This window comes from Arachis stenosperma, chromosome 1 (assembly GCF_014773155.1).
Source record: "Arachis stenosperma cultivar V10309 chromosome 1, arast.V10309.gnm1.PFL2, whole genome shotgun sequence".
Lineage (NCBI taxonomy): Eukaryota > Viridiplantae > Streptophyta > Magnoliopsida > Fabales > Fabaceae > Arachis > Arachis stenosperma.
This window is the reverse complement of record NC_080377.1, coordinates 126843924-126866572: the sequence shown is the minus strand read 5'-3', so window position 1 is coordinate 126866572 and position 22649 is coordinate 126843924. Positions and strand designations below refer to the sequence as shown.

The 22649-nt window shown below is 32.5% G+C and overlaps 2 protein-coding genes across 2 annotated transcripts; both read right to left on the bottom strand.

Moving 5' to 3' along the window:
• Nucleotides 1-82: 82 nt before the first annotated feature.
• LOC130934320 (uncharacterized) lies at nt 83-753 on the bottom strand. The gene is made up of 2 exons (XM_057863903.1): nt 589-753; nt 83-490 (listed from the first exon to the last, which is right to left on the bottom strand). The coding sequence occupies exons 1-2, from the start codon at nt 751-753 to the stop codon at nt 83-85; spliced, it is 573 nt and encodes a 190-aa protein (XP_057719886.1).
• A 12-nt stretch (nt 754-765) lies between these two features.
• LOC130934311 (uncharacterized) lies at nt 766-1401 on the bottom strand. Its single transcript, XM_057863897.1, has one exon. The coding sequence runs from the start codon at nt 1399-1401 to the stop codon at nt 766-768; it is 636 nt and encodes a 211-aa protein (XP_057719880.1).
• Nucleotides 1402-22649: the final 21248 nt, after the last annotated feature.

The following is a 22649-nucleotide window of genomic DNA, read 5'->3' as shown; positions in this document are numbered from 1 at the left end:
TATAATAATAATACACAATATATAATTCGGGGTTACACTAATTTGTAAAATTACTTAATACAAAGAAAAACATAATTAAGCTTTATAGTTGACGACAAGCATTGTGAAATTGCCATATGTGTTCAATCAAGTCCTCTTTCAATTGTCTATGCTGCTGCCTATTTCGAAGTTGGGCATTTCTTTGGAGAAATTGATGGTATGGTGCGAAATCTTCTTCTCCCAGCTGAGGTTGTGATAAGCCATTTTCGACATCATCATACTCTAAGCCTTGAGCAAAATTTCCTGCATAAGTGTCTCTTTCATCCTCAACAATCATATTATGCAATATAATACAAGCTCTCATTATGTTGGCAAGCTTCTTCTTTTCCCAAAAACAAGCTGGACCACGTATAATTGCAAAGCGTGCTTGCAACACTCCGAATGCTCGCTCCACATCTTTTCTTTGCCCTTCTTGGTATTGTGCAAATAACTTGCGTTTCTCCCCTTGTAGCTTTGAGATTGATTTGACAAATGTGGCCATTCAGGATAAATATCATCTGCTAAATAGTATCACATAGTATAATTATTACTATTAATAGTATAATTTACCTCCGGAGCATGATCGTTTAGAATATCATCGAACACTGGAGAACGATCTAACACGTTGATATCGTTATTTGAACTAGAAACTCCAAAGAACGCATGCCATATCCAAAGGTCTGAAGATGCTACAACCTCAAGTACTATGGTTGCAACCCCACGATAACCACTCATGTACATACCTTTCTACGCCTTTGGACAATTTTTCCATTGCCAATGCATGCAGTCAATGCTACCCAACATGCCAAGGAAGCCACGACCCTCCGCCATTTGTAGTAGGCGTTGTACGTCATTTGGTTTGGGTTTTCGCAAGTATTCATCCTCGAACACCGAAATGACACCTTCAACAAATTTTTCCAAGCATTCAATTGTAGTGCTCTCGCCTATGCGCACATAATCATCAACAGCATCAGCTCCTACGCCATATGCTAACATCCGTATCGCAGCGGTACATTTCTGGAGTGGCGACAAGCCTCTTCTTTCAGTTGCATCAACCCTCTGTTGGAAATACAGATAGACGTTTGAGAGAGCGTCTACTATCCGAATGAACACATGTCTTCTCATTCGAAATCTCCGTCGGAAAATGTTAGCATTATACACCGGTTCATCTGCAAAGTAATCTTGAAAAAGGCGATGATGTCCTACTTCTCGATCTCTGTTGATCCATCTACGAGTAATTGGGATAAAGCTTCTATCGATATCTTCTTCTTCTGAATCTTGGAGTAAACACTCATCGATCCAATTATCTATGACTGTGTTATCTTGCCGTCTTCTTTTGCCATACAAAGCCTCATTAAACATATCATCAAAATTTCTAGCCATATTTAGAAATGTAATTTTTAGTTCTCTTTCGAGGTGAGAAACAAGAGTTGAAGTGGAGTTGTAGAGTCATTGATAGTTGATATTTATAAGTGTGTCTGCAATAAGTACCTTAACGGCTAGTTAACGGCTAGTTTTGCAACGGCTAGTTAACGGATAGTTTTGCAACGGCTAGTTTTGCAACTGTCACTTTCATAAACAATAAGGGCACAATAATATTGACTAATTTAAAAACTTACATCAGAAGTAAATAAAACAAACTACATCATAAACTAGTAATATGCAATAAAAATAAGAACATACTACATAACTCTACGAATACATGGAACCATTAAGTAAACCACTTGGCGATTATTTTCTCACATGCAATCTTATGAAGAGCTCGTCGTTTTTCACTCATTGTAGACGTGTCAGCATTAAGTATTTGCATATCCATCTCCCTTTCCCTTTCCTTGGCCATCCTTTCCATTTCCCTTTCTTTTGCTTTTATCTCCATTTCTTTAATATACCTCTGAGTTTGTAATTCTTTTTCTTTCATTGCTGCTTGAGCTTGTAATTCTTGTTCTTTCATTGCCGCTTGAATTTGTAACTCCTTCTCTTTGATTGCCATAATCTTTGCTCTATGTTCCTTCTCCTCTTCTCTTTCTTTTTCCATATCCATTAGTTCTTTTTTTTCTAACATTCTTAATATCTTCCATGAGAGATAATTTTTTGACAACCGATGATTTTCTTTCGCTAAAATCTTCAGACATCTGTGCTTTTTCCTTACCTTTTCGCTTGCTCTTCTTTGATCCTTGTGGGCGAACGGGAGAGTCCACAACGGGTTCGTCGGCCAACAGTGTTTCTGGGTTTGATGAGGATGAGTATGCTCCAGTTGCACTAACCTTGGTTCTCTTTGAGCCGCCACTCTGTGTAGGTAGTTGGCTTCTCCATTTTTGCTCCAACCGAAGCATGTTCCAATGCCTCTCAAAAGTGAATTTTTGACCATAATTTGTGGAATAAAGTTTATAAGCCAACTCCTTTATATCATCAGCGTTCGAACCACTCCTTATGTTTCGACTAGCTTGATCGTAGCAACCAGTAAATTGTGTAACAGCCTTGTTGATCTTATACCATCGTTTCTTACATGCAACTACCCCCTTGTCATGTCGGAACAAAATTCTACACGGTAGCTATGAATTCGACTCCAAAATGTTTCCCCTTTTTGATCGGTACCAACTATAGGGTCAATTGAAACATTTAACCACGCACTAATCAACATCTCATCCTCTTCCCAATGCCAGTGTTGAATACTATCTTGCCTCCGATCTTCAATATCATCATCATTGAGGTCGATAGCATCTAATCCACGAGGGTTGGCAAAATCGAAATATTGCGAATTTGGACTAGATTGTATAGGAGTCTGAGATGATGGGTTAGAAGAGCCACCAACACCAGATGCGTTATGTCTTGATGCACTGAATTGAGTTGGAAACGGCAAGGAAGTTAGAGTAACATTTCCGATAGAGGGGTTAAATATGGATGAAAATGGAAAATGGGGTGTTTGTGAATTTTGATTTTGCGGTTGGAATATAGGAAACTGATTATTATAAGGAGCTTGAAAATTGAAATTAGAAAGATTTTGTGGATTTGGATTTTGAAATGTATTTGGTAGTATGAAGTTTTGATTTGAAACTTGAGTGTTTGAGGTTTAGATTGTTGGGTATTTAGAATTTGAGGAAAGTTTTGTAAGTAATTGAAGAAAGAGTTGAGTTGGTTTGGATCCATTTTTTCGAACAAAAAATAATAGTGGTAGAACTTTGATTTTGTAAACTTGGAAGAAGATGAGGAAGAGTAGTAGAGAGTGTGAGAATAGAAGTGTATCTAAGTGGTATATATAGAATAACAAAATATTAATTTATTAATAATAACAATAACATAGTAACGGCTAGTTTCCAACAGCTAATTTTACAACGGCTAGTTTTGCAATGACTAATTTAATATAATAATATAAATTATTAATTAAATAAAAATTTAATCATTTAATTAATTAATTATTATAATTATTAATAAATTAAATATGATTTAATTATTTAATATAATTATATATAAAGTATATTATATATATATATATAAAGTATTAATTTTATTAATAAAATATATTTTTTTGAGAGAGACAAAGTCTCTCTGAACAGGGTTTCTCTTACTCCGAAGTTTGTGAAGGAACTCATTATTTATTTGCTCCAACGATAGATCCTCCCTTTTTACTGACACACAGTAAATGAGGTTCAAAATTTTTGAACCGTTGAAGTTGCTCTTAGATTTAGTATTTAGAAGGTTGAAAAAGTATGAATGAAAACTTGTGTTTTTTTTTTTCTAATTTTTAATTTATTTATTTATTTATTTATTGTTGATGATAGATTGATACTGTTTTGTATTTAAATGTTTTTGGTAGCTTCTAAATCCCTAATATAATATTTTGAAGCTGCTTGATTTTCCTGCTAGTTGATGAATATATATGCATAGAAAAAACTGCATACTGAAATCAAGTTGTAATGTTGTGAGCTTGTGATTTATACGTTCGTTACGTACTTAATATGAGAATAAATCATACAAATAAATTAAATGAAGATTAATATTATACAAAGAGTTAATATTTAAAATAGTCTTTAAAATTTGACTTCTAATTTAATTTTATTCTCGAATTTTTAATTGACCTAAATTGTACCCTAAAATTTTAAAACGTGCCTTAAATTGACCCTTTTGTTCCGTCACCAAAAAAATAACGTGACAAATTTAGTTGATACATGGCAGTGACACAAAAAAATGACATTGTATTTCAAAAACCCAATTTCCTGTTCCTTCGTCACTGAAAGGGGGTCAAATTTCTATGGTGCTAAATCCAAAAAAACCAACAAGAAGTTCCTGCAACATCCTTCCACTACCGGCGTATTTATAATCGTTGCAACCTCTTCTTTAGTTGTGCAACCTTGGCTACTGCACCAATATGCACCGTTTGTCACCCCCTCTTTCTCCTCCTCCTTATACTGTATCTTCCTGTTCTTTCTCTTATCTATTTTGTTTTGGCATAAATAATCAGCCTCTGAATCAGCCATTTTAATCACATGAAAAGCTTTTTTATTTTCTATTTGTGAATACAATGCAGAGAAAGTGAAAAAAAAGTGGAGCAGCACTTACAACGGTAGCAGCATAATTGTATGTATCGGGGTCCGAGGTGAGGGCGGCGATGTGGTCAATGGGGAGGGGGTAATGGTTCTGGCATTGATGGCTTTGAGAACGTGGAAGGGACTCTTGATAAAAGAAGAGGGTGAGATGAGGTTGTAGTGTTGCACTGGAACCCTATCTCCCATTCTGTATTTTCTTTTTCGATAATAATAATAATAATGATACTTAAGAATCAGTTTGAAGTGAAATGAAGAGGTTGTAGTTGTTGTTGTGAATGAAGCAGTTGCTCATGCATGTATAAATGAAAGTAATGATGATTACTTGATCACTGAAAATGGATTGGAGAGAAATCATGGAGAAAAGGAGAGAGCACGGGTGATGGATTTAACGGCTATATGGAGGGAGAATGAAAAAAGAAGTGATGAGTCTAAAGTTGAGGATGAGACCATACCTAAGATTTTTGAAACTCAAAGCAGTACCCAAGGCATGTCTACTTAAGGAAGAGGAAGAAGAAGAGGGAGAGTAGAATGATGTCGTTTTGAAACAAATAGCAAAACGACGTCGTTGAATTGTGCCAGGTCAGCTTTCGAGTGACGAAAATGGACGGAAGGGCCAACTTGAGGCACGCGCTAAAATTTTAGGGTATAGTTCGGGTCAATTAAAATACGAGGGTTAAATTAAATCGGTGATCAAATTTTATGGGTCATTTTGAGTATTAGCTCTACACAAATGTCATAAAATAAGATGATTTACATATATATCCAATTTTATCTTTGTTTAAATTGAATTAACTAAATTTGATTTACGTTTTTTAACGTAAATCAAATCAATAATAGTAAATCAAAACTAATTGATTCGATTTACTACTGTTGTATATATAAATTGAATTTAGTTTATTCGATTTAGTATTAATACAGATTATATATTATATTTTAGCTTTAAAATATAAATGTCAATAAAAAATATCTCGTTTAGATTCAAATAAAATATAAAAAAAAAACAAAACGAATAAGAATAGAAATCTAACTTTTGTGTTTTAGTTCAAATTCAAAAAATTTTCACATTTTTATAAACTTATGAATATAAAATAGAACATTAAACGATTTCTAAAAATTAATTAAAAATCATCATTTACCTCGTTAGCATCTAAAAAATCATTACCGAGACTTTTGAGGTTAAAAAAATTAATATAAAGTATATCCCTCTAAGCTGGCATAAAAGTTAAAACTTAATTTTTTTTAAATCAGAAGTAACAGATAATTATACAATATATAATAACCAACTATATTTATATAATATGTAATTTAAAAAATAATTAAAATATTATATCAATTAAATTATTATTTAATTTGTATTAATTTAACTTGTGTTAATTAAATTACATATTAATATAGTATTTAATTATTATTTAAATTACATATTGATATGGTATTTAATTATTTCTCAAATTATATATTATTATAGTATATCAATTTAAATTACATATTGATATAGTATTTAATTATTTCTCAAATTACATATTATTATAGTATATCAATAAAAAAAAAATTATTTGGAGAAAGAAATTTACATTCCCAACTATAGTTATTACTCTTATGAAAAAGTGTGTTAATTTAACTTGTATTTTGTTTTTTGCAAGTTTTCTTAAATGTAGCAATTTATTATAGATTTTCTTTCAAATTATGTGTTTTTGAGAAGTTAGAAGAATTAGTTCAAGTATGAATTTAATTTCTCAAAGAGCAGAATATATACTTGAGTATGTCAAGAGAAGTCCCGGACATTCTTCATGCTCAAAGAGAAGCTGAGATTGATGATAAGGTAAATTGTTATCTCTTCAATCTATACTATGTTTTATGTTAGAGGAGTACTAGGGGGTTAGCAACTTTTATATTTTGTAACCATCAATTAGTCATCAATAGTGTTTTTAATGGTGCGAGATTACATCCAATGGTGGGAGATCACTCACTTTTCTTTTGATGATTAAGTGTTGGCTACAAAACACAAAAGTTGCTGGCCCCTAGACTTTTTCTTTATGTTATGCTTATTAACTTATGTGCATAGTTTATAGAGTCACTATGAATGTTTGCAAGATGCTCTTGAAAATGGAAGCTGCGTTATTTAAATAGATCACATTTAGAGAAAGAAGCTAAAGTCAAATGTAACATTTTTACTATCAGAATGTCATGTTTTTTTGCTGCGTCATGCCGATAGCGAGGAGTATTACGATAACTTTAAATATATCTTTGCATATTAGGAGCCTTTAAATTAAAAACTGCATTTTCTTCATGTGAAAAATCGGAAATACTTTTTCTTTTCTTTCATTACACAATCATACATGCATACACTTTAACCATAGCACATCACATATGTATATATATAAAAGAAACTTCCATATAATTAACATAGCAGCGGCAACAATTCTGACTTCTACCGCGGTAGTAACAACCATCGAATACCACATGCAATCACAGTAACTCAACTCTGAGATATTAACATTGCATAAAACTTAATAACTTATAACAGAATAACAACAGTAAGGAATCCAGGATAAGAGCGACTTACTATACTCAGAGAAGAACCAAAGAACGAAGTAATAGCAACTCTAGTGATGACGGAAAACCTCAGCGGCAACTACAGCAATAACATAGTGACAACAACGTCCTGGAAATAGAAAGAATAAAAACCAGAAACAAGAACACCTTTACTAGTGGCAGTAGCGCTAACTCAACCAGTTCTGGCAGTGTTTTCCAGTGACCACAACGCCGTTTTTCGGCGACAGAGGCGCGGTGGCGCGGCTGGTTTCTCCTTCGGGAGCAGCGGCCCCTCAGCTTCGCGGGTGATGACAGCAACGAGCCTGGTTTCGACGGCGGCAGAAGCGGCGAAGACGAGCTCCTCCTCCTCCTCGCGTATCAGCAACGGCAACGACTGATCTGACGGCGACGGGCCAGGGGCGGCGACGACAAAGCTGGCCGCGGCTCTCTCCCTCGTGCGTCTTCCTCCTCGGCGACCATGGCAGCGGCGAAGATCCCCTTCAGTGGTGGCGATGCATTGGTAATAGCTCTTCCCCTCTCTCTCTCTCATTGTTGCACTCTCTCTCTCTCGGGTTTGACACCTATTCCCGCCGACACTTCTTCCTTGGTCTCCTTCTCTCTTTTCCCTCCTCTTTTCTTTTCTTTTCTTTCCATTGGGTGTAAGGCAGCATGTGTGTGTGAGAGGGAATGAGAGTATGACTGTGTTAAGGTTAGGGTTTGTGGTAGAAATTAGAGTTTGATAAAGTAAAAATTGTAATAAAAATAAAAGAGTAGAATAATAATTTAAAACCAAATTGAATATAAAATAATTATTTTAAATATAGATCTTTAGTTTGTTTAATCATTTTCTTATTTTAAATTGTTATTATTAGTTAGTTTATGATAATGGCTTAATTAATATAATTTAGCATTATGCTGATATTTTTTAGGATTCTTTTCATACTAATGAGATCAATATAGTATCTTTGTCTCTAAACTTATTTGATTTACTAATTCTAGCTTGATGTTCTAAAAAAATGCAGTAAAAATTTAAAATGGTCATACATATATGATAAATTTTCATTTATGCCACATGCTCATTTTTTATTATTTAATTTTTTATTTTGATATTTAGAGTATAATAAAGTCAAAATCGTCATTACCTAATATCAAATATTCATATACATAAAACTACAAATTGTTGTTTATTTATAAATGTAATTTACAAAAATTGTTCATGTATTAGTAAAAAATTAATGTGTTCTAAATTTATATTTTACATGTATATATCAAAATTTAATACAAGATCTGATTGACAAGAGTTTCATGCAATTATATAAATAGTGAGACATTGTTGAATTTAATTTTTTGTCTTTTATTTAATGTGTTTTGAACTTAACTATAAAATCAATTTTTAGAATTTTGAATATTTTGTTAATGAAATTATAGTATAGATAAATTCAATATTTTTTAAACGATATTTACCTTTGTATACTTAATAGGAAATTTACATAATTAATATATTTTAACTAAATATATATAAAGCACTAATAAAATAAAATAGAAAGCCAAAAATATATTTATGTTTTTTACATTAATTCTAATAATTTTATATAAAAAATGTACTTATGTGATTTTACAAATAAATTTGTTGATTTGGATAATAAAATTATCCATTGTTTTTATAAGATTAGGTTGGTTTAAATATAAATGGATTGTTATAACTTGCTATTTTTCGAAATTGACACAATAAAATATTACATAGAATTCGTCTTTTAAAAAATATATTACATAGCGATTTTCCAAAACAATTTGTTAAATTGAAAATTAAAACTATATTTTGTGTTTATTAGATTTTTTAAAATAATGAATACTAAAAATCTATGTCTTTACAAATTTATATATAGGGTTAAGTACAATTTTGGTCTCTAAGGTAGGAGTTAAAATTTTTTTTTGTCTTCGGCTTTTTTTCCGCTACAAAATGGTTCCAAAAGTTTCAATTTGTTTTAAAATCGTCATTTTTACCAAATTTTTATTTTTATTACCATTTTATCTCTAATTAAAAAAATTATAAAATAAAATAAAAAAGAAAGAAAGAAAGGGAACGACAGGGGGAGGAAGAAAGAGAATGGGGGAAGAGAAAGAAAGGGGGCAGAAAGAGAGTCGGGGGTGGGAAAGGTAGCGCCGCCGCCTGTGATGGAGAAGTGGGGAATCTCCATACCGGCGCCGCCGCTGCTCCTTTCTTCCTCAGCATACACTCACGCCGCTGCCACCACCACATCGCCGTTCTCGTCGCAATTCGCGGCATCGCCACCACTGTCGCAGCTCTTTCCACGCAATCCGCCACCACCACCACATCTCTCTTCCCCTCACGATTCGCAGTTCACCGCCGTAGTCCCTCCTCCCCAACCACCGCCGCAGCCCTTTTTTCTTTAATTTTTTGGGTTTTACTTTTGTTGTTGCTTTGATTTCATTATCCATTATTGTTGTTGGTGTTGTTCTTTTAGTTGTTGTTTCACTGCTTCTGCTTTGTGCTTATGCATTCTGCTCTTGTTTCTGCATTTTGGGAAAGAAGGGGGATGGACATTTTCGTCCAAAGGATGATTTTAAAAAAACTAAAACTTTTGAGACCATTTTATAGTGAAAAAATGCAGAGGACGAAAAAAATTTTACAGCCTCTATATTAGAAACCAAAATCGTACTTAACCCTTATATATACAATTAAATGTTTTATATTTGGTCAAGCCACACATGGCGTTGGCATTTTCCTAATTATTATTATTATTATTATCCTATCCTATAACATACCTTGAAAGAAGGTTATTTCTGTAGTGGAATTCCAACGTGTCATCTTTTATATTCATTCTGAGTTTCTATCAAAATATCAATGTTTTCACTCTTCACTCATCATGACCCTTATTATCATACCACTCCTACATGAAACTATTCTCATTACACTTCACATCTCATGACCGTGTCTTATTTTTAAGCTTGTTTTACATGTACACACTTTCCTGAAATTTCGATTTTTGTATTTTTGAATTCAAATTCAAAATTTAAAAAAAGGAGATCTCTCCATTCTCTATTTTCAGTTTTTTCTCTTTCTCCTCAAAATTAAAAAAGAGATTCTCTCCATTATTTTTTTCTCCTCCGTTCACTTATTCTCTTCTTCTTTAGTTGTTATAGGTCTCCGCCATTCACTTTCTTGAGACACACCCCAACTATTAGGCGGAGGCACAAAGCTCTGTAGAGGATCTGCTTCAATCACGGATTCGTAATGTTTTTCAATGATGAGTTATGTGTTAGGATTTGGTTGAATTAGTCCCACATTGCTTAGGATAGCAAATGGAGTGGGTGGCCTAGGCTATAAATATGAGGCTAAGTTCTCCATTTGTTTTTGCACCAGTCAGAAACACTTTAAGCTTGTATCTGATTTTTTTTCTTTTCCTCCGTACTCTTTGATTAGAGAGTGTTGTGAGGTGTAGTTAGATATTTGCTTTGAGAGAGTGCGGGTGTACTGGGGTGCCGGTGTTAGAGAGAAAGAAGTCTATGTGTTGTAACAATTTTCACATAGTGATATTCTCTGGTTGTCATTTGACAACGGCCGTGGTTTTTTCTCCGGTAATTGGAGTTTCCACGTTAAATTCTTGTGTTGTGATTGTGTCTATTTTATTTCTCTGTCAAAGGTGTTTTCTAAAGGGGGAATGGTGTCTTATTCCCAACAAGTGGTATCAGAGCTTCGATTCGGTGGGATTTATTCTTAGTATGCTCTGTGGTTGCAGCCTAGTCTGACCTTCCACATCAGAAAAGAATTTTGTCCTGTGGCTTGAGGTTGAATTTTGGTTGCTGTTGTTGTTGCTGGAAGGCAGTGTGACACTGTGAGAGTGCAGTTTGGAAAGGTTCTGGCTAAGGAAAGACTTGGTATTTAAGTGTGTCCATTGTGACCCACCTCTCTTTCCTGGGGACTCTTCCTAGTGCACGGTCTACAGTTGAGTTATACTATTCCATTATACGGTTGCAACAATGTCAGGATATTCAAGTGCTGTGAAGCTTGAAATAGAAAAATTTGATGAAAGAATCAATTTTGGCTTGTGGCAAATACAAGTCAAGGATGTGTTGATACAATCAGGTTTGCACAAGGCGTTGAAGGAGAAGATCTCTGGTTGCTCTCTCTATGAGAGAAGATGATGTTCTCTAGAAGACAAGAAGTATCCTCATGGTATTGTCGCACTGCCATGGATAAGGATAAGTTGTGGCAATCGGGTCCATAATTGCACACGGGCATTGGTTGGCATTGAGATGCAAGGTGTGTGGCGGAGTTAGGTCGATGGCTGAAGAACTTCCAGGAAAAGCCAATTTGGAAGTTGCACCATGAATTTTCAGCAAAGTTTCGATCTGTACCAAGGCGAAATGCATGGAGTGGTCTAATTCCAAGTGAGTATACTTTCATGGTGGAGTATGATAGTTCTCTGAACTATGATTGTCGGTATAGACAATGGCAGCAAAGAATTGTCAGTGTTGACAATGGAAGCTGAAGATGTGTGACTATTTCAATCAAGGTGGAGATTGTTAGGATTTGGTTGAATTAGTCCCACATTGCTTAGGATAGCAAATGGAGTGGGTGGCCTAGGCTATAAATATGAGGCTAAGTTCTCCATTTGTTTTTGCACCAGTCAGAAACACTTTAAGCTTGTATCTGATTTTTTTTCTTTTCGTCTGTACTCTTTGATTAGAGAGTGTTGTGAGGTGTAGTTAGATATTTGCTTTGAGAGAGTGTGGGTGTACTGAGGTGCCGGTGTTAGAGAGAAAGAAGTCTATGTATTGTAACAATTTTCACATAGTGATATTCTCTAGTTGTCATTTGACAACGGCCGTGGTTTTTTCTCCAGTAATTGGAGTTTCCACGTTAAATTCTTGTGTTGTGATTGTGTCTATTTTATTTCTCTGTCAAAGGTATTTTCTCAAGGAGGAATGGTGTCTTATTCCCAACATTATGTATGTTCCTTATTATTTGATCTAATGTATATCTTCTAATTTTGGTAATATTTGAAATGTTATTATTGTTGTTATACATATGCGTCTTTGTTTGGTATGTAGCTATTCATGCAAAAAAGCCAAAACTTTATTATTGCTGCTGGAAATTTATTTCCAATTCACCAAAAGGTCTTAACTTCATTTCCTCTTTTATTCAATTTGCTTACAATATACAGAACCAAATAATAAGGATAATTTATTTTCACACAATTCAAGTTATATCTCCACCAGCTTCTCCCCATTGTCCAAAAATTTATTCCATGGTCAAAACTGTATCTAAGTACCAGGCTACTCATTATTCAATGGTAAAGTTATGTGTTAACTTAATACTCAATAAATTATGTTATCATTTATATTTCTTCATGATTTTTTTCCGTTCATTCCTTTTATTCTCACTATTGCAGTTGTTGTCTTCAAAATTTACTTCTTTGGCATTCCCTTCAAAGCTGTCTTATGTCAACGTACATCAAAAGGTTAGACCTTTTTATACAATAGGACTTTGTTAGAGGGATTCAGAAGTTTTCTTTCCAGGAGATGGCACAAATTTTGTCTCCAACATGGCATAGTCGAAGGGAGCAAGGTTAAATTTGACGTCCCTGTTGATGATGAGAAATCAATGAATTTAGAAGTTTTAAGTATTTAGTATTTGTTAGGATTTTCTCTTCTATCAAATACTATAGATCTTTTTGGTTATTCATTATGCAGGTAATTTGTTTTTATTTCTCATTATTTTTTCTATTTACATATGTAATGGATATATTTATTTGAATACAGTAGTCTAATTATCATGTTCATTCTTTTCTTCTTTATTAATTTCTGTTTTTTTATTAATTTTTCTTCTCGAATGCTTTATACATAGCTTTCTCTTGTATTCTTACATGGTATCCAAGTTCCTACTACGAAATTGATGCATTCTAATAATCAGAGGACTCTTTGCAGCGATATGATAATTTTTTAACTGATGAAATTTTGAATTAAATCATATTTATGTAATCAAGTCAGCTTAGTCGCCACCAGCTTCAAAATTTCTCTTATATCATATGTAACGGTAATTTATATACTACTGAAAAATCATATAATCCTCATAATATGTTTCTACCAGATTTCTTCAATAAATACATAACTATTTGTATAGATGTATTATCCTGTATGCCTAAACATAAAGCGGATTATTATAACTCAATGCACCCAAACCATACATCCATTAATATTGAACTTGCTATGATAACTCAAATGTATATTCTTAAACACAATTTCACACTTTCATGTCATATATAATTTTTGTAGTATTGATCTTAATTATATATTTAGTGCATTGTTACTTTAAAGGGGGTAAAGTACTAAATTGGTCCCTTACATTTGAGCGTAATCCTGTTTTGGTCCTTAAGGTTTAAAGTATCCTATTTGAATCCAAAAAAGTTTCATTTAGCTTCAATATAGTCCTACTGTGAGGTCAAAGTTAAATAATTAATGGAATATCCTATATGACAGCAGTACAAGAACAAGATCGATAATCTAGAGAACAAGTACAAGCTCCAGAGGCACAAAATCAACGGTATATGCATCAATACATTTATTTATCATTCTTCTTACAATTTACATGAAATATTTTCTATAAAACTAAAGAGAATGATAAATAAATGTATTGATGCATCCACGGTTGATTTTGTCCCTCTGGAACTTGTACTTGTTCTCCATATTATCGACCTTGTTCTTATACTACTGTTATGTAGGTATTCCGTTAATTATTTAACTTTGACCTCACGATGAGACTACATTAAAGCGAAATAAAACTTTTTTGGATTCAAATAGGACGCTTTAAATCTTAAGGACTAAAACAGAATTACGCCCAAACGTAGGGGACCAATTTAGTACTTTACCCTACTTTAAAGTATTAGATTAGTTTCAGAGGCTTCTCATTCATTTTAGACATAAAATAGCTCAATCATTGTTTTGGCACTTATTTTATACTAATTTGTTTTAATGAATTTGTATTCCATTCGATATTTTAACCTTTCTCTAAATTATACTTTTTTATTCCTTTTTTCACTATTGTATAATAGTACAGAGTACTCAGTTCTTTATATATTTTACTATTCACATTATTATTTTTTTGTTTTCATATTTAGTTACATGTGTCACCTAAATTCGTACATTTTACCTATTTTTTTTACAATATCATTACTCATAATTCCAATCATCTATCATGATTTTCTTTCAGCCAATTATGTTAATTGTACACCATGATTATCTTTATGTTCTTCCTTATTATTATTGATCCTTTTTGTGAAGTCATGATGGTTGTTCACATTATAAATATTGCCCTCCTTCAGTTTGTTTTACTACACCAAAACAACTCTTTCAGCACTATTACCAAATTAGCTTGATTATATTTTCTTCCATTGTCTTTTTTTATTTTAAATAATGACTTCATCTTTTAACTTGCTAAAGGATATTGAAGCTGCCAATGAAAATCAAAACTATAAGATAAAGGCCAGAGTCCTGAAGTTGTGGTCAATCTCACCAAAGGAATAGAAATTTCAAAAATCCATGCTTGAGATGGTGGTTATGGATGAAGTGGTAATGCTTTCCTTTTCAAAGTTTGTACTAAAACTACTGATTTTGATATGATATTTCTCTGCATTACAGTTCTTGAATTAAATTATATGTTTAGGGCGATCGTATCCGCTCAATTAGAAGTCCTCAAAAAAGGTTGTTTGAGGATGATTTATCTGATGGGATGATTTACACCTTATCAAACTTTTCACTTGCACTAAATGATAAAAAATACAAGCCCATAAGTCATTCTCACCGTATCTATTTCAAGAGAGAAACTTAGCTTAGGATGGTATCGGATGTGAACTTTCCTTCCAATGTTTTTCGTTTTGTACCCAATGATCTCATTCTTAACCATACTAATGCTCGATCTCATCTTATTGGTATGTGATACTATATAATAATTTAATTGAGATTTTTTTTTCATTCTTAGCCCATAATTGATTATATTTACATTCTATCTTATCAGATGTTATGGGACTCCTTACTGCCAAAAGTGATATTATTGAGTTTTCTAGGAATGAAAAAAAGTCTATCTACATTACCATTAAGCTTGATGATATGGAGTTAGTTTTCATATTTTTAATAACTTTTCCTATGTCATTTTTAGAATGTGTTTAGTGAAAATCATATTCTGCATTCTTATTTTATTTTTCTAATCGTATATATCTTCTTAATGGACACAGTAAGATCAGATGCACTCTTTGGGATGAATTTGCCACAAGATTGGTCCAACATTTTGAGAAATAACCTACTTCTGAGTATATTATTATTATCCAATTTGTTAAATTCAATATGTTCAAAGGTGCCTTATTACAAATATATAACTATTCAAGTACATAATTAAAAATATTTTTTTAATCATTAATCAACAATCATTTTATAGGAGCTATGGGTATATCCAACACGAATTATAATTCAATTCTGTACGTTAACCCTGACTTTCAGGAGATTAAGGATTTCAGGCAAAGGTGACTCTATTTAATTTTTGTATCGTCATTTTTTTTACATTCTCATCCAAATATTTTTTCTCATGGTACTAATAGTTTAACATTTTTATTACATAATTATAATGTTTGGGGTCCCTCATGCCAATCAACTCACTCAAATTACTACAAATCCTGCATATAACCTAAAAGATAATCTCCTAAATCGATCTACTTATAAGCCTATATGCGAGCTTAAGGAGTTAATTGAGGTTTGACTCCATCTTATATAAATAACCAAGACTTATTATTTATGACATTTCTATTTTTTTAAATTCTAGAATGGTTCTTATGTTACCATTGGAACTGGTTTTGCTATCGATTCAAAGAATGGTTGGTGGTACAAGGGATGCAAGAAATATTTCTATTCGCTGAAGAAAAGTGATACATCATATCACTGTACTACCTCTGATACATTTCCATCCTCTCATACTCCTAGGTAATCAGTATATAAGAACCATATCATATTCATTATTTCATTCTATCATATACATTAGCTAATTATCATGTATTTGTATCTTTTTTTTTAATCATGTATAGCATAAACTTCAGGGTTGCTGATGATACTGACACTGCATCATTTATTTTATATGACAAAGAAGCTACAAATTTTCTTAGCACTACTGTTTCTGAAATTAGGCTTGCTCAACTAACCAGGGTACTATTTAACTTCGTATGCTCCAATGGGCACCATATACTACTACAAACTTTTTGGATGCTAATTCAACATATTTTACTAACATTTTATTTTTTTTACAAGGGTGGCATAAATGAGGAGTATCCTATTGAGTTAGATTCTTTTAAGAATAAGAAGTTCTTATTTAAAGTTTCTGTTAAGATGGAAGACACTAACTCTTTTCAACCATGCAAGATAATAGTTATTAAGATATGTGGAGAGATTTCTATCATTTCTGCTTTTGTGGACAAGCATAACATATATGGCGTGAGTTAATTTCATTCACTTCTTTTTGTACAAAAAATTTAACGCCAGTAATTTTCTATAATTCAACTAATAAATATTTATAGATGGTGATGCTGGAGAATCTTCTGCATGTGTTATTCCATCATATGAAGAAGGTAAAATATATTTTTCTTTTAAATTTGGTATTTTATTCCAATTTCATTAATATTTGTTCACTATTATACAAAATATAAATTTGTACGTACACCTTTTAATATGTGAGATGCTGGTGATCCTATTCATTTCTGCATTTATTGTAAAGCAGCAATATGGGATGCTAAAAGACTTTCCAAAAGTAAGAAAAATAAAAATGCAAAGTTTGATTTTTGTTGCATGGATGGTAAGGTTGAGCTTTCATTTCTTAGAGAAATTCCTATTATTCTTCAAGACATGCACTGTACAGATAATGAGAAAGGAAAATACTTTCGGAAACACATATGTAAGTTTAATTCTATGTTTGCTTTCACATCTATGGCTGGAAAAATAAATCGTACTTTGAACAATGGATCAACTCCACCTACATTTTCAATTAGAGGACACAATTATCATTCAATTGGTAGTTTACTTCCAATCGAAAAAGATAGGTCCAGATTTGCACAACTTTATATTTATGAAACGGAGAATTAAATTGAAAATTACATATCTGCTGTAAGGTACACAGTTCCATCAAATTACTAATTTTTTTAATGAATTAATACTTAATTTGCAATACGTCAAGGTTTTAATTATTTTTTTATTTTAAAATTTATGCCAGTAATGTTGATTCCTCAAACATTATTGAAAGTGAGATTGTGTACCATCTCAAGGAAATGTTAGACAATCATAATCATCTTGCAAAAAGTTTTCGTTCTGCCAGAGATAGATTCAATACCAAGAATCATGCAAATATTAGGATGAAGCTTATTCGTAACCGGATTAAGGATGGAAGAGTATACAACTTACCAACAGCTTCCGAGGCTATTATTATAATTGTTGGAGACATTGATGATTCAATTATAGAAAGAGATATAATCATTGAATCCACTTCTAAGAAATTGCAAAGGATTGATGTTCTTCACCCGTTGTAATTTCCATTTCAATATCCATTAATTTTTCCGTACGAGGAAGATGGTTTTAGACCAGGCATTGAAACTTCAGCAGGATACGGGAGTAGTTCTACAAAGAAGAGAAAGAATATAAGCATCAGAAAGTTCTTCTCATATCGAATTCAAATGAGATTCGAAGATTCTCCAATTTTGTTTTATTCTCGAAGATTATTTCAACAGTTTTTAGTGGATGCTTACAAAATGATAGAGTCTGAACGTCTCAGCTTCATAAGGAATAACCAACCAAAATTGAGGATTGACAAGTATAGTCCACTACATGAGTCATTGGTTCGAGGTAAAGCAAATGCTGTCGCTACCAACTAACGTATAATACTTTCAAGCAGTTTCACTGGTGGACCAAGCTACATATTTAACAATTGTAAAGATGCTTTTGCAATTTGTAAATATGCAGGATATCCCAGTTATTTTGTCATAATAACATGTAATCCTGAATGTGATGAGATTAAATGTCTACTAAAGGACACATGTTTTAAAGTGGAAGATTGTCCTGACATTGTCTCTAGAATTTCATATAAAGTTGAATGAGCTTATTATGGACTTTAAGAAAGGGAAATTCTTTGGCGAGATATTTACTTGTAAGTAATACAAATTTTGTGGTTTACTTAACTTTCATGTAATATTGTTAACATGTGTTATTTATGACAGATGTGTGTATAGTAGAATTCCAAAAATACAAACTACCACATGCTCATATTTTGTTGTTCATGGATCTAAATCATACACTTAAATCACCAGCTCAAATTGACAAGTTGATTTCTACTGAGACACCAGATAAGATACGGATGCCTAAACTATATGTAGCAGTAGAGAAGTTCATGATGCATGGACCGTGTGGTCATCATAACAAAAAAGTCCTTGCATCATCAACGGACGTTGCTCTAAGTTCTATCCAAATCCATTTCGAAGGAAGACTATCGTTGATAAAGATGGATTTCCGAAATATAGAAGAATTGATAACGGTCCTCAATTTCTAATAAGAATGTTATACTTGACAATTCTTACATTGTACCATACAACCTGTCGCTGCTGTTAAAATATGGTTGCCATATTAATGTGGAGAATACATGTCAGACTTCTGCAATAAAATATCTTTCCAAATACGTTCGCAAGAAAAATGATAGAGTTACATTTGCTTTTTATCAATCAACAAGTGATGGTGATTTTCAATAGGTTGTTGATGAAATAGGTAATTATTATGACTGTAGAAACATAGCAGCATGTGAGGCTACTTGGAGGGTATTTGGGTACGACATGCAACAAAAAGAACATTCGGTCATTAGATTACCATTCCGTTTACCTAATGAACATCCAGCGGTCTTTAAGGATCATGAAAACATCATTGATGTTATAGAAAGGGTAGATGACAAGCTGACAAAGTTGTTAGCATGGCTGGCTAATCAATTGTTTCCTTTTGGTCGATCTTTTACGTATAGCCAATTTCCTAATAGATTTGTATGGAAGGATGACATATCCATGTGGATGCCAAGATAGCAAGATTTTTCAATTGGTCGATTGACGCATGTGCCCGTGGTAACGAAGAAGATTATTACTTGTGACTTCTACTAAACATACAAAAAGGTTGCATGAGTTTCATCGATCTTCGAACTGTTGATGGTGTTGTTCATTCCACCTTCAAGGAAGCGCAGTTGTTGCAAGATGATAAAGATTTTATTGATGCTATGATAGAAGCAAGCACATGGGCTTCTACGAGTTACATTAGAGATCTTTTTGTTGTTTTGTTAATTATCATACATATCCAGTCCTATAAATGTTTGGCAAAAATATTATCAAATACTTTCTGAAGACATCCTATATTCTGAAAGAAAAGTTCTACACTATGAAGGTAATATTTTTAAACTTTATTTATTCTTATGTACATATTTAAGTTTACAATGATAATTTTAGTTATTTTCAATGTAGAGTTACAACTATCTGATGAGCAAATTATAAATCTAGCTCTTTACAAGATTGAAGAAAAATTACAAACTAATGGTAGATCGCTTAAAGAGTATGATCAGATGCCTCTCCCATCCTTGGATGCTAGAGATGGAATAGAAGATTGTCTAATAATGGACGAGATAAACTTTGATTTATTGACCTGAGAGATGAGTTGTCAAGAAACTTACCCAACATGAATTTAGATCAGCAAAAAGCATTCGATACTGTTATTCAGCTGTTAATGAAGATGTTGGAGTTTCTTTTTTGTATATGGATATGGTGGTACTGGAAAGACATACCTTTACAAGACACTTTCAGCTGCTATACGTAGTAAAGGTGAAATTGTATTGAATGTGGCATCCAGTGGGATTGCATCCTTATTACTCCCTAATGGTCGTACAACTCATTCAAGATTTAAGATACTGCTTGATCTAAATGAGGATTCTGTATATTGTATCAAGTAAAACACTTCTCTAGCCAAGTTGGTATATAAAGCAAAGCTTATTATATGGGATGAGGCATCAATGTTGAATAAGCTATGTTATGAAGCTTTGGACAAATGTTTGCGAGATATTCTAAGGTATGAGAAATGTTATAATCTAGATTTACCTTTTGGTGGGAAGGTTGTTTTGCTAGGAGGTGACTTTAGGCAGATTCTTCCAGTAATACCAATGGGATCACGACAGGATATTATGCTCTCTTCCATAAACTCATTATATCTTTGAGAATTATGCAAAGTTTTGAAGTTGACAATCTACATGCGCCTTACGGTTGGAGCAAACCAATCGCAACTAGGGCAAATTTCTGAATTCGTGACGTGGTTACTAAGTATTGGTGACGGTTTGGTAGGTGATTCAACTGATGGAGAAAGTGAAGTAATCATTCCCCATGACATCCTTATTCAGGATACTAACGAAACTTTCAGCCAATTGGTTTGTTTTGTGTATTCAAATTTGTTGTTAAATTTAAATAATACATCATACTTCAGAGATAGAACAATACTTGTCCCTATACTTGAGATTGTTAATGATGTTAACAAGCACATCATGAAATATTTAATGGATGAGGAGAAGACCTATCTAGCTCTGATTCATTGTATGTAGAAGAAGGAAACATGAAATCTGAGTTAGATACAATCACACCTAATATTCTGAATGTTATCAATTGTTCTGGTTTGCCACCTCACCAGTTGACTCTTAAAGAAGGTGTACCGGTTATGTTACTACGAAACATTGATCAATCAAATAGGTTATGCAATGGAACAAGATTACAGGTACACAAGTTGGGCAATCATGTTGTTGAATGCATTACATTAAATGGTAAAAAAGCAGGACAAGTGGTTCTAATACCACGTATGAACATGATACCCAATAACTAAACTATTCCATTTAGGTTTTAAAGGAGACAATTTTCATCAATTGTCTCATTTTGTATGACTATTAATAAGTCTCAAGGTCAAACTTTCACAACTGTTGGTTTATATTTGCCTAAGCCTGTTTTTACACACGGTCAACTTTATGTTGCTCTTTCAAGAGTAACATCAAAATATGGGTTACGAGTATTAAATGAGAATAATTCTACCAGATTAAAAGATACAACCATTAACATGGTTTATAGAGAAGTTTTTCTAAATGTCTGTTGATTATGTATGATTTTAAATTCTATTTAACATGTAATCTTTAAACATTTATATTCTACAAAAATTGTTAATTTCTGTATGTACTGCTTTATGTAAAAGTATGAAGTTTTTTCTTCTGAATTGTTGTACTAAAAAAGTCATATATATACTCTTTCAATATTATAAGAAATTAAAATGATATAAATATTTTTAATTAACGATCCAATTTATTATAAAACACTCATACATATGTTAATAACATAAAAATACTTTCATAATGAATGATTTTCATTAAACTTACCACACCCATGCATCGCACGGGACAATTCACTAATTATTATTATTGTGTGTTATTTTATATATTAAAAATGTATATTTTGAATTTTAAATAGTTGATTGATAATTAATATATAATATATATGTATATGTATATATATTATTTTTGAACAGTACTTTTAGTTATAATCTAATTTTTTTAGTCTTACAATTAAATAATATATTTTAAATTTATACTTTTAAATATTATTGATCAATTATTGACAAAAATAATAAATTTTATTGGCATTGTAGTATAATATATGGGGGGCTTCTGTAGTAGCCAAGAAGTTAAGGTGGCTAAAATGATGATGTGTGTTGTATTTGTTGGTGACACGTGCAGTGAAAACTTGTGATTGACTGTATTATGACCAAGTGAATTTATTAATTACAGTAAAAAAATAATAGTTGGTAACATTAATGAAGGGCAAAATTATGAAATTTAAATAAAAAAGTATAGGTAGACAATGAAAATATTAAACAATGTGAACAATGGATATATCGGATGTTCAATTCACTAGGTGTGTGATAGTTATCCTAATATTAAGATTTATGTGGGTAATTTTAGGGTGTAGTGTGTTTTACTTTATTGGGTCAATTTTAGAGCCATTGTTCATATTGTTCACAAAAGCCATTCTCTACCTAGCAAAGTTCGAAATGAAATTTATTTTTGGGAAAAACTTGTTAGAAAAAAATAAAAGAAATTTGAAAGCTACAGTTAGGGTTCCAACTTCAAAAAGGGGACTTAGTCAATGGATAAGGTGAAATTTGTTGTGGGTCGTTGTCGCGGCACTTGTTAGGCATTTATCGGAGAAGGTGATTTGCGTGGATTATTCTATCAAGGTGTTGGAAGCGAGGTATATCATGGCGGCGTTGAATGGCGCTAGTCGGAGGTGGGGAATAAGCGTTGTGGGTTATTGGCATCGTACCTGGTAGATGCGGATCGAAAAAGGTTGTGTGTGTGGAATTGAACATCAAGATGTTGGAAGCGGCTTGGTGCAACTGGTATATCGTCGGTAGCATTGGCAGTTGCTACATTCAGGTATGTTATCATCCTTTTTC